This window comes from Sarcophilus harrisii, chromosome 6 (genome assembly GCF_902635505.1).
Source record: "Sarcophilus harrisii chromosome 6, mSarHar1.11, whole genome shotgun sequence".
Taxonomy (NCBI): domain Eukaryota; kingdom Metazoa; phylum Chordata; class Mammalia; order Dasyuromorphia; family Dasyuridae; genus Sarcophilus; species Sarcophilus harrisii.
In genome coordinates this window covers 64,481,933-64,494,825 of record NC_045431.1, presented here as the reverse complement: position 1 = coordinate 64,494,825, position 12,893 = coordinate 64,481,933, and the positions used below count along the sequence as shown (strand labels likewise).

The following is a 12,893-nucleotide window of genomic DNA, read 5'->3' as shown; positions in this document are numbered from 1 at the left end:
GATGGTGAACAAGAGGTGATGGATAACTCTTTTATGAGTTAATTTAATTCAGGCCACAAAGAGTTAATAAGTACCTACTATGTGTCAGACACTGTACAAGGTACCAGCGATACACAGCGTTCTTGTTCTGGGAGACACAATTTATCCACACAGAAATAAAATACAAAGAATATACACAAAGCACTTTTGAGAGGGAAAGAGTGTTAATAACTGGTTAATCTTTACTGATTACATGAAGAATTGACTGAAACACACTATTATAACTAAAATTGAATCCAGGCCAGCTCTCCCCAGCCCCATTCCCCTATCCATCTTCTGGTTTATCTTTTGAGCAGAGTTATGGAAGCCTGCCAATAAGGCCCTGACCCTGGGAGTGATGTCACACCTGGGAACAATCTAGATTAAAAGATGATATAAGAAGATACTGCTTAAAAAGCAAAAACACAAAAAGCTGACACTCCTTTACCCTTACCATAACAATTAATGAGCAAATCACCTACTATGTGAAAGGTAGTGTATGGATGATACTGCCATCATTCCTGATAACACTGAAGAATCTCCTAAATGAGATCCATAATCACTGAAAAGAATTTAGCCTAACCATCCACATAGTAAAAAACAAAGGGATAATGAGTAAATTCTACTTTATATTTTATTTCTGTGTGGATAAGTTCTATTTCCCAGAACAAGAGTGCTTTGCTTCTATCTTTGTATCCCTGATGCCTTGTACACTACCTGGCACAGAATAGGCTTATTATAAACTGTTTTTAACTTGATCTGAATAGAACTGAACTCAGAAAAGAGCAGATTTCTCATTATCTAGATCAGTGGTTCTCAAACTTTTGTTTTCAGTATCTTTATCCTATTAAAAATGATTGAGGATCTCTCCAAAGAGTTTTTGTTTATCTGGGTTATATTTATAGATATTTACCATATTGGAAATAAAAACTATTTTTGAATTTGTAGACCTTCTAAAAGGGTTTCAGAGATCCCCAGGATTCTCTAGACCATACTTTGAGAACCACTGATCTAGATCATGACATGCAGTTGGATGGAGAACTTTTTGAGTTTATCTATCAGTCCATACATGTACTGATATGTACATCAAGCAGGGACAATGAGCTGGGATCAGAATAGAGTAGGAGGAAAAGAGACTACATTGCATCTTGGGAAATTCTTTTAATGACCTTAAGCTTCCTTCTGAAGCAAAGGTTCTTTCTTTTCAACATCAATATTCTGATGGTATCTGACTGTGAGTCATAAAAGTCTATAGCTTCCAAAGAATTAGAAGGCAAGGATCACCCAAAAAATAATGCAGAGGGGGTATAAACAGGCTGCATCCTCAGACAAATGAAGAATCATATGCAAAAAGTGGTATGAAATATATCTACTAAGAAATATAATAAACTGGAGCAGCTAGGTGGTGCAGTGGATAGAGCATCAGTCCTGAAGTTGGGAGAACCTGAGTTCAAATCGGGCCTCAGAAAGGAAGAAAAAAAGGAAGAAAATATAATAAACAGAAAGAGAGAAAAAGATAAACCAGTCATGTGTGAGTGTGAATAAGGAACCACTTCCTTTTCTGGTAGTCACATGATGTCAAGAGAACTCAAGGAAGGCCCCCAGTGTTGGGTAGATCCACAGAGAGAGACTTGTGATTAGACACACATACATCCTACATGGGCAGTTATCACCTGCCTTTGTGGGGAAAGTACCTGCATCAGTCAGATCCCAGACTTACTTGGATATTGAAAGTTGTTTCATTGAAAATTACTTTTCCAAGATCACAGAAGTAATAAAGAACAGAGCTGGATGTTAAACCTAGAATTCTGGTTCTCTTTACAATACCTTTTCCACGATACCACATTGTCTTGATTCAAAGTTACACATGCTAATTATTATCAGTTACTAATTACTAATTAATTAAATATTAATTCTGTGTTAATGTTTCCCTCTTTCTCTTTTCCCTTCCTTCTCTGATTCCATTTCCCTTTCCATGTTTCTTCCTGCCTTCTTTCCTTCTCTTTCCAATCCAGCAGTTACAGCAGTCTCATATGCCCCGGCAGCATCTCCAGCAGCGGACTCCTTATTCAGTACAGCAGGTCAATCAGTTTCAAGGTAAGACCTGAGCGTGGTAGTTTGCTGTGCTTCCCCTGCCCTCCTAGGAGGAGTGTCGGGATGGAGCCAGAACCGATAATGCCTTCCATGTCACATTTTTCCATGTAATGTTCTGATCATCTTACCAACCTTGGGAATCCTATCCCACTGTTGTCTTTGCTTCCTTGAATCTGATGCTAGGTGGGAGGTCAGAATTCATGCAAGTAGAAAAGCTCCAATTTGTAGCTACCTCGGTCACTGTGGATCATTTAAGGGCCAATTTGAACATCCCAGACTTGATGAATCTTTTTAATCATCATTCTGAAAGGAACAAAGAGAACATTTAAGATCCTTCTGCAATTGCAGAAGTCCAGTTGCACATGGACTAAAATGTTTGTGGCAGCCCTTTTTGTAATGGCAAGAAACTGGAAGCTGAGTGGATGTCCATCAGTTGGAAAATGGTTGAATAAATTATGGTCTATGGATGTTATGGAATAGTAAGAAACAAGTAGCAGGGTGATTATAGAGAGGCCTGGAGAGACTTACACAAACTGATGCTGAGTGAAATGAGCAGAACCAGGGGATCATTGTACATGGCAACAATAAGATTATGTGATGATCAATTCTGATGGAAGTGGCTCTTTTCAACAATGAGATGATTCAGGCCAGTTCCAATGATCCTGTGATGATGAGAGCCATTTACCCAGAGAGAGACTGTGGGGACTGAGAGTGGATCACAACATAGCATTTTCACTTTTTTGTTGCTGTTTGCTTGCATTTTATTTCTTTCTCATTTTTTTTCCTTTTTTGAATCGATTTTTCTTGAAGAGCATGATAATTGTATAAATATGTGTACATAAAAAAGAAATTTATAGGGTTGGGTAAGCTTGAAAAGTGTAGTCATTTGTCTGTTCCTCATTTAACTCTCTGGTACAAATTTCTAAGGTGATACAAGGGAAGACAATAAGGCTTAAACTGACTCTTCCTCTCCCTCAAATAGGAATTATCACTGCAATATAATTGAGGGTATCAGCAGGGAAAAAGTAGCAGCAATCTGAACAAGCTCTATTTGCACAATCTGAGAAACATCTCAGTGAAGTCAGGGATACTGACACTCAGCAAGGGGACTAGATTGAATTGGGGTGTTTAGCTAGAGAAAGAATAATTCTAGAGGCAGAAAATATCTATCCTCAAATACCTGAAAGTGTGCCATGTGAAAGAGAGATTAGACATATTCTTCTTGGCTTAGAGGGAGCAAAGGGGAAGTTAAGCAGCTAGAACTATCCAAAAAAAGAATGGGCCCCCTTGAAGGTATTGATTTCCCCTGTGATGGAGATCTTCTGGTGGAATTTGGATAAACGTTTGTTATAGATATTACCTAATGGCTTCCTTTTTGGACATGGCTGAGATTAAGGAGGCTCTGAAGGTCCCTCTCTTAACTTTGAGATTCTAAGATCCAAAGAATCTCTTTAGCAAAAGAGCCACATTTTGACAGAGATGCTCTCTGACTCCACCATCACCATCCCTATTTGACCTGCCTACCCATCACTTTGGGCACCTTCAGTCTTTACAATTAGACCAAGAAAATTCACTAGGATTCTAGTCACAAAATTAACCCCAATATTCTGTGAAGGAGTATTTTTAAAATGGCAAGTCAGCTCTTCATAATTCTTCTTACAAGACACAGCACAGTGTAGCGGCTAGAGAGGTGATTCTGGAATCAGAAATATCTCAATTCAGGTCATGCTCCTAAATCCATATGGACTGAGTCATTTCAGATCGATCGCTTAACCTCCTGGTGCTCGAGGTAGCAATTCTTTAGGCTTATCAATTGCAAAGAGAATGCTGAGCAGCCCTGGCAGAGGAATTCCCTCATGGAGAACTCCCTGCACCAATAAGATCACAGGACTAGTGTCTATCTCTATTCAGAATACAGTTTCTAGTGCCCTTTCTCCCCCACCATTTATACATACACACATACCTCTTTAGACTATATTTGGAGGTGAGATCTGAATTTATGATTTCATCTATATAAAGAATTTCCTGGGATGGGACCCATGATGACCCAGAAAGGTTAATTAATTTGACTTTGGTCACACAGCCAGTGTATGGTCAAAGCACCCAAATCTATCCTTCTTCCCACTACACTGTACTGCCTCTTATACTGTATTAGAGGGAAAATAATTTGGTTAAGCCTGTAGTCCTTGCTGAGCTGTTTTTAAGGTATGTGATGTGTTAATTCCTGATTTCATTGGATGACCAAGCCACATTGACAACCTGCTGATGGACATGACAGAAAACATGTTCTGCATTTTTAGAGATATCCCTTAAAGGGCTTTCTTTTCTCCCGAAACTTTTGGTTCAGGATCTTTCAATTCACTCCTCTGCACTTTTCTATAATCCCAAATCACATATTATGGAAATGTAGTAAAACTCTACATGGGCTAAAAAGACAAGAAAACATTAGGATTTCTCAGCTACTTGATGCAAGACTATATATCTTTTAGTATTTTCCATATTTTTCATGTCTTTGACAAACACTGCTGCTGTGCTGATGTTACACATCTGGGAAAATATCAGATTGATAGATAAAGAAACATTGTCCTTCCTGAGAAGGCCTGTCAGAAATAGCTCCCAGACTGTTCCTCCTCCATACTTTTAACACTCTTCTTTTCAAAGGACCTAATGACTGTCTTTCTCTCTCTTATTGAGTCCTATGCCCCTCGGCAATGTTATATGCCCATGGGGAAATGGTTATTTTTCACAAATATGAACTCCTCCCGGAGGGAAGATAGAACAGAGCCCTTTTAGAAACAACTGGCACGTTATTGACTCTGGCTGAATATGGAAGGATTGGCTTTGACATTGGGCTATTAGCCAGAAAACAGTAAAATTAAATCGACCACAATTTTTCAGGATAGTACCTGCGTGTTCAGCTATAAAAGAGGCCCATTGCCCAACATACATCCTAATCAAGTGAAGAATAAAGCTAATCTTTGGAGGGACATTTTCTTTAAGCTCGCTTTCTCTGAACATTTAAAATTACTACAGGCATACAACAAGAAGAATAAATAATTCTAATGGGCAAATATGCCACTGATTTAAAAATAACATTTCTTCTACATGTAGATAGTGCAATTAATTATGCTACATTTTGAAAAATAGTAGTTGGTTAGGACTGAAATTCTAAGACCCACAGAGGGCTTTATAGATTTGCGGTATTCTATGGAACCAATCCTGAATTGGATAAAAACAAGTCATCTTAAATTGCATATAATTACTAATAAGGCTTGAAAATCCATAGGTTCTGGAAAAGCATCCTTGCCGATGCTTTGCTCCTAAATTACAGAGCATTGAGGTAGGCCCTTGCATCTATCTGTCTCTAGTACAACTATCCCATATTTATCCAAAGTAGGTCTATGAATCAGCCCCAGAATGATGGACAGGATGGGCCATTTTGTTTTTCCAGTCAATTTGGGATTTTTCAGCCATCTCAATGACCCATTTATTCCCAGTTAATCAGATTGTCCATGTGGCTGGCACAATTCCTAGTGTCAATAGCATAAGCCTTCATGGGGAAATAATTGGACGAGACCTGAGAGAACCAGCATGCTGTAGTCCAAGGGACAGACCTTGGATTCTGAGAGTGCCATGTTCAAGACACACATCTGGTTCATCAGGTCACTTAATCTTGTCCCCAGTTAATTCTTTTAAGACTCTCAAGTACAGAATACTTACTGATCGGCATTGATGGAGAGTTTCTACACTATGTATACTAGAGGTTTACAGCCTGACTCAGATTAAGACATATTGAGAAAATGTTAGGAAATAAATAAAAACACAGTACAACCTAGATAATGTTAATTTGTGGTTTTTTAAATAAATATGGGCTGACAGAGATCTGTTTGCATTTAAATTTGACACCTTAGCCCTACACTGAAGAAAAATGAGAACTTAACTGACAGTGTTTTGTATATTTTCCTTTATTTGAGTTTTTCTTTTAATTTGTATTTATTTTTTAAATAATGATTCAGATCATTTTTCATATTACTTTAGATAGCTTTGATTTCTTTTTTTTAATAGCTTTTTATTTACAAGATATATGCATGGATAATTTTTTCAGCATTGTTTTATTTGAGTTTTGACAGACATTTTATCCCTGATGTTTACGTAAAGATAGTTGTTGCCAGAGCTGCTCAAGCTCCTACCGTAATTAGGTATCGGAGATGACATTTGAACTGCTACCTTCCTGACTAGGCGAGTACTCTTCCCACAATGCCATCATAAATGCCTTTTACTGTATCACGCCACAAAGTTGTTGTTATCATTGTCATCTAGTGTTGGAACAGAAACCCTCGATTTGCTTTAACATTTTACTTAACTCGTTGATCCCCCAAGGTGAAAATAACCAGAGCTCAGTCAGACTTTACTCCCAGAATCCTTTCCATTGTTCAGTTCAGAATGATATTAACCCCCCAAACCAAATAAACATGTTGTGATAAAAAAAAAATTCCTATAACCATGTCTCCTAAATAAAACCAGTAAAATTAAAAGCATATTTGGTCAGAAATCAGCAAGAAAAAAAACCCACTCCCCTTTCCCTCAAGGTTCTGGATTTCAAGGTTATTCTATCCCTCATCTGTTTTCTCATCACTGTTTTAAGGTGGAATAAAATTTACTGATTGTATTGATTGGCTGAGAGGCTGCATTTTCTTTAAATGGGCAAGAAAAACAGTTTTTCTTTTTTCTCATAGACTTAATCAGTAGCAAAGACATAGAAAAATCCATCGGTACTTCATTCCCAAGCTATTAAAACATTGGTCTCCTAAGTCCATTGTCCCTAACGTCCCTTCTTTGTTTGAAAACTTCCTGAAAACCAGAAAGAAGAGTAGTTCATTTGGACTACATGATTTGGAGTTGATAGATCTCATTAAAACCACATTAGAGGTGTACAGAGAAATGGTCATCCCTTATGTAAACAATGGATGGAGCCAGAGCAGAACATCTAAGAAGTTACAGAGTGAGTGAAGGTAGTTCTGGCTCTGGACCACATTTCTCTGACACATGAAGAGGCACCAAGTCAAAAATATGTGGAAACTCTGAAAGTGTGTCCCCCAAATTCCCATAGATCAGAGGAGCATCTTGGAAAACAGGAGAGGATGATCTTTAACCCTTCCAACACTGTCGAGGTCTTAATGGAAATTAATTTTTATTGATAGTATTCTCTGCTGTACTGTGTTCCACCCCACAAATTGAATATGTAATATGATCAGCAGTTCTCACTTAAGGTAGCTTGGGAGCTCTTGTTCCCAAAGAATTGGGGGCTTTCTTGGTGAGGGGAAAAAACACATTACATTATGAGTTCTAATGAAAGTATGGTCAGGAAACTGATCCGTTCACAAAAGGGAATGTCTCCATATTAAAAGTAAATCCAGGATGCGCTTGGAAAATGGAAGATTTCTGAGAATACTTCATTCATTCATCCATTCATTCAACAAGCAGTTATTAAGATCCTACTATGGACTAGGTATTGTTCTAAGTACAAACAGAAAAAAAAAATCCAAAAACAAAGAGGAGTTTACATTCTCCCAGAATAGGGGAAGAAAGGGCAAGGAGAAGCAGCAGCTACCCAGATAAATAAATGTATATGTAGTGTCCCTTTCTTGTGGAAAATGTCTTGGAAAACATCTTATTTACTTACTGAAAAGGGAAGAAGAAAGATATTTGTGTGAAAAATATAGATGAAAGCAGCGATATCGACAGTTCTAAAGGTACCTGAGAGAAAAGCAGCCCCTCAGACAAAATTACTTAAGAAGAGACAAAGACAGTACAGATTTATGGCTGCGGCACATTGTTTCCCAGAGCTAATTTATATATGACTGTTTTTAGAACTTGGGAGTTTATTGCTGGAAAACTAAATCAAAGAACTGTTTAGGGACTAAGGAGTAATGTATATTGACTTTGTTTTATATATCTAGATGTAGAAATAAATTAATTCATGGGGGTGGAAGGGCAAGACTGGATAGGAACGCACTAACAACTGGAGCATCAAAAGAATAGTTGGGTAGGAAGGTACTGAACCTCCGAAGAAAACAGGGATTCTAAGAGGCAGAGATGAGAAGGAGACATAGTCCAGCTCATAAATGACTTATTCTCTCTGTCTGTTTGGCTTCGGTGTATCATTTTGTTTGAAAAAAAAAAAATGAGTGTTGGGTCTTTTTCTTCCCTTTGCAGGTTCTCCCCAGGAGATGGCGGCCGTGAGGAACCAGGCAGCTCTCCAGAACATGAGAGCTTCCCGGATGATGGCCCAGAGTGCCGGCATGATGGGAATGGGACCTTCCCAGAACCCCGGGGCCATGCCCTCTGCAGCAGCTCAGTCCGAGCTCGGAATGGCCCCTTACAGCAACCCCCCCACCAGCCAACCAGGAATGTACAACATGAGCGCAGGGATGAGCCAGATGCTCCAGCACCCGAACCAAAGTGCCCTGGGCATGAGCCACGGCCAGGCCCAAGGCCCGAGGCAGCCGGCAGCCGCCCAAGGAGTCGGCATGGTGAGTGGGTTCAGTCAGAGCATGCTGGTGAACTCGAGCATCCCCCAACAGCATCAACAGATGAAGGGACCCGTGGGGCAGGCCCTGCCCAGGCCCCAAGGCCCTCCGAGACTTCAGAGCATCATGGGGACTGTCCAGCAAGGAGCACAAAACTGGCAGCAGAGGAGCTTGCAGGGAATGCCCGGGAGGACTAGTGGAGATCTGGGTCCATTCAACAATGGAACCACATACCCCATGCAGGCTGGACAGCCTCGGCTGACCAAGCAACATTTCCCGCAGGGAATGAGCCAGTCGGTTGTGGACACCACTGGCGCCGTGAGAGCTCTCAACCCGACCGCCATGGGTCGGCAGATGATGTCATCCCTCCCCGGGCAGCAAGGGAACGCCCAAACGAGGCAGATGGTCATGCCGGGCATGGGCCAGGGGGTCCCCGGCATGCCGGGGTTCAGCCAGCCTCCCGGGCAGCCACCGATGCAGAGCGGCAGCTTTGCCCCCAGCAGCCAGGGCCAGGCTTATGATCGGAATCCAGCCCAGGATCTCCCTTATAATTACAGCAGCGAAGGAGCTGGGGGCTCTTTCCCCAGCCTAGCAGAAGGCGCTGACCTGGTGGACTCCATCATCAAAGGAGGGCCTGGGGACGAATGGATGCAAGAGCTTGATGAGCTATTTGGCAATCCCTAATCACAGGGGACCCTGAGAGCCAAAACTCCAGAGGTTAAAGTTTAAAAAGAAAAAAAAAAAAAAAAAAGGAAACAGGATGTCATCCCATCCTTGTTTTTTATTTTTTTTTTTTAATCTGTGCAAATTGAGCTGAACTGTAGCAGGCAGATGGTGGAAGTTAAAGGTGGCGCTTGCCAGCCACCATAGCCCTCATTTTACAGAACTTCCACCTATAGCGGTCTCAACTCCATGGCACCTGCCTACTGGGTATGAGAGAGACAGACAGAGGGACAGGTTGGGGGAAGAATCCACGCCAGCCTGTGGCCCCATGGGACAACCATTCTCCTGATTCCGGGGATGACTCGCCAGTCCCCTGCCCAGCTGAGCAGGACTGCTATCCAAAGTCAAGGAGTCCCATAGTCTGTCCATCCCTAGGTCTTCTCGGGCCACCAGAAAAGACAGAGCCTCAGGCCGTGGGGAGGAACCCCTTCCCATCAAAGCTGCTGGGGGATTGCGCAGGCCGGGCACTGGTGGATCAGAATTGTGCTGAACTCTGGGTGGAATTCCAGGCTACTGTTTGGGAGGGCGGGCGGCAGTTTCCAAGAGAGCTTAGCGGCCCCCTCCCTATGCCCATGATTAACCTCAAGACCCCGAAGGCGGGGCTGCCGGAGGCTGCCCAAGGAGAGCCGGGTGATCTTGGAGGAAGAGTGTCAACCAGGCAATACAAAGAGAAGAGCCCTTAGAAGACAAGTCCATCACTGTTGTGACCAGTGGTCGTGGCCATTGTTTAGTAGCTAGAAGACTCCAGACCTTCCTAAGCTACTGTGGGGTCCAGTACAGTGCTTATGAATCTAGTGAGTTTTTCCCATCTCTACTTCTGACAGTGTAGCATCTAACGAGGGGAGCGATGGACAGACATCCGCCGGACTCTGGAGATGTCATTCAGGCCCTCCACTCCCTACTTTTGCCTCTACTTCTCCTGTTCCTTACTCCCAACCCCGATTCCAATTGCCTAATTCATGCAGCTTTTCTTTTTTTACCAGTATCCCAAATGAAGCAACTTCCTTTAACTGAGTCTTGTCACGGCTAAAGTGAATGACAGAAGGGATTCTGCTCTGCCAGATATCGCAAAGGGATTCTGGCATTTCCTGCCTCTAAGTGTATGATAGTTACCAGTACTACCACGGGGGCCATGGAAGTCTATTCTACTGTCGGACAGCACTTGCAGGCTACTGGCCCTGTAGTTCCGACATCTCCACATGGGGATAGACCTTCAGGAGGAGGATTCTGGGCCACTCAGGTCAGTTTGCTAAAATATGTCCCTGACTCTTTAGTCCGGGTTCAATCATCTGGGGGGAAGTCATCCCCCACATCATCTGCCAATGACAGCTTTTCCTCGGCAGATTGATCACAAATTTTCTGAGAGTTTGAAGGCAGCAATCAACTAGTATGTCTGGCAAATGTTGTTTCTAGAAAGGGGATATGGTCCCTGTTGAGCTAAATATTTCCTACTAAATCATCCCAGACATTTAATCTCTCTGGGGTTATTCTCTCAATCTGACCCTGTTCAAAGGTACCAACAATTTAGCTTCTGTGTGTTCCTTTATTTCTTCCCCATTCCCCTGTTCCCCCTCCTACCATTTCATCACGGGGACCATCAGCCTAAGAGAAATCTAGACAGAACGAAGCAAGGAGAAAAGTGAATAAAAAATCTTTGGTCTTTGGTCCTGATGATACACGTGCTCTTAGCTCACCCAAAGCCAGAGCCAAGAGTATTGAAATCCACAGATACCTGTGGAGAAAGAGGGGTATGGACTAACCACGCTGGGAGGAATCCAAAGAAAAGGAGCTTGAGTAGAAGACTAAGGTAGGAGGAGATGAACTGCCAAAGCCTCCCTTGGCTTGCCTCCTGGAGAGGAACCAGTGCATGGATCTGCGCGTAGCGAGGAAGAGGATGCAGAGCTAGTGGTGGCTTCAAGTTGGCGAGAGGAACATGGTGGGAGCCACTCTGGTTCGTGCAGGAGAGCCCTGTGGGACTGGACATAAGAGCCCTAAAGGTCAAGCCACATTACCAGGGAAACTAAGAATCGAAATAGATGAAAACCAAAAAGAAAATAAATGAATGCATTAAAAAGAGACAAAGTTATGGAAAGAAAGGAGGAAGAACTCAAAACACATCCACCTTTTTCTGAGAGGTACAGGAAGCCAACTAATATGCCAGTGTCAGCAAGCTAGAGGTGAGTGATGGAGACAGAGGCTCTATCAGCTTTGAAAAGCTTCCTCTGAATACTCTGTACTGGGACCAATTAAACAAGAGGTAGATTTTAATTATTTTTTTTTTACTACGGTGCTGATGTATATGTAATGTCTAAAAATAAAAAAAAATGTTATTTGTAAATATGTTTTTACAATCCTGCAAATATCACTGGGTCTACTATCTGTAAAATATATACATATGAATATATATATACTGTTTGTTTAAAATAGAGTATTTTTATTTCATTCCTTAACTCATCATCACTGCAATGGCATTACACTTCAAACTACATCTGATTACTAATTTGTACTGTATTACCTGATGGCAACTGGCTCCATTCTATTCAGATTTTTCTAGTTTTCTGTTTTTACCTTGTACATTGAGCACTGCATATTTCCTTCCGAGAACTGTACAGAACTCTGAAATGTAGAGATGAAGTGATGTTGGCAGACCACTTTTAAAGAAAAGGGCAAATAAAAGATTGTTACCTGAACCAATCCAAAGTGTCTTTTTTTAAAATAAGAATAACTCCTATTTAAGGTTTACAAAATGCTTTCCTCACCACTATCCCCAAAGGTAGGGAGCAAAGGGATCATTCACTTCCATTTTACAGATTGGGAAAGTCTGTGAGCAAACATGGTAAAGTAAGTAGTAATAGCAAGGGAAAACCAATTAGCCCATGTGCCCCATTGGTAGATAACTTTGCCTTGATAGTCCTGCCACTTGTTACCTGGGTAGCCTGGAGCAGCAGCATGATATGGTAGATAGATGCTGAACTTGGAATCAGGAAGAGCTGGATTCAGAACTCACACCTGATATTCAGTAGCTGTATGAACCCGGATAATTCACTTAAATGTCTCAATTTTTCCTCATCTATAAAATGAGGAGATTGGATTAAATGGCCCTGAAGGTGCCTTTAAGGTCTAAATCTATGATCTGGTGATATCAACAGATAGCAAGGAAGGGACCCCAGGAGTTGGATGGAAAGTATAAAGGAAAAGTATAGTATAAAAGAGTCCTAATAGGGTAAGAAACATGAATGGAAATGTTTGGTACCACTGGAAACTTCCATTGATAGAGTCCTCAAGCCACAAAAGTGTTTCTAAATGAGGAAACTCAGACTCAAGATAGTAATGTGATTCTTCTAACACCAAAATAATAATACCTAATAAGTGTTAGAGCTAGGATATTCACTGGGATTCCAACTTTCCAAGCTGGAAAGCAGAAATCTTACCCTCGATCTTGGAACTAGTTCCATGATTTTTCCCAAAAGTCAATGGAGATGATGAAGGTTGAATTCTTAAGATTTCTTTTGGATCATTATTGAAGTA

General features: G+C 41.4%; 1 protein-coding gene across 1 annotated transcript in view; it reads left to right on the top strand.

The window, feature by feature from the left end:
- The window catches only part of MAML3 (mastermind like transcriptional coactivator 3), a 527,579-nt gene extending 518,186 nt beyond the window's left edge, over window positions 1–9,393 (top strand). The window contains exons 4-5 of the mRNA XM_003773185.4: window positions 2,034–2,115; window positions 8,329–9,393. Coding sequence (XP_003773233.3) covers window positions 2,034–2,115; window positions 8,329–9,326 — 1,080 coding nt within the window. The 3' untranslated portion in view covers window positions 9,327–9,393. The remainder of the gene's footprint in view (window positions 1–2,033; window positions 2,116–8,328) is intronic.
- Window positions 9,394–12,893: the final 3,500 nt, after the last annotated feature.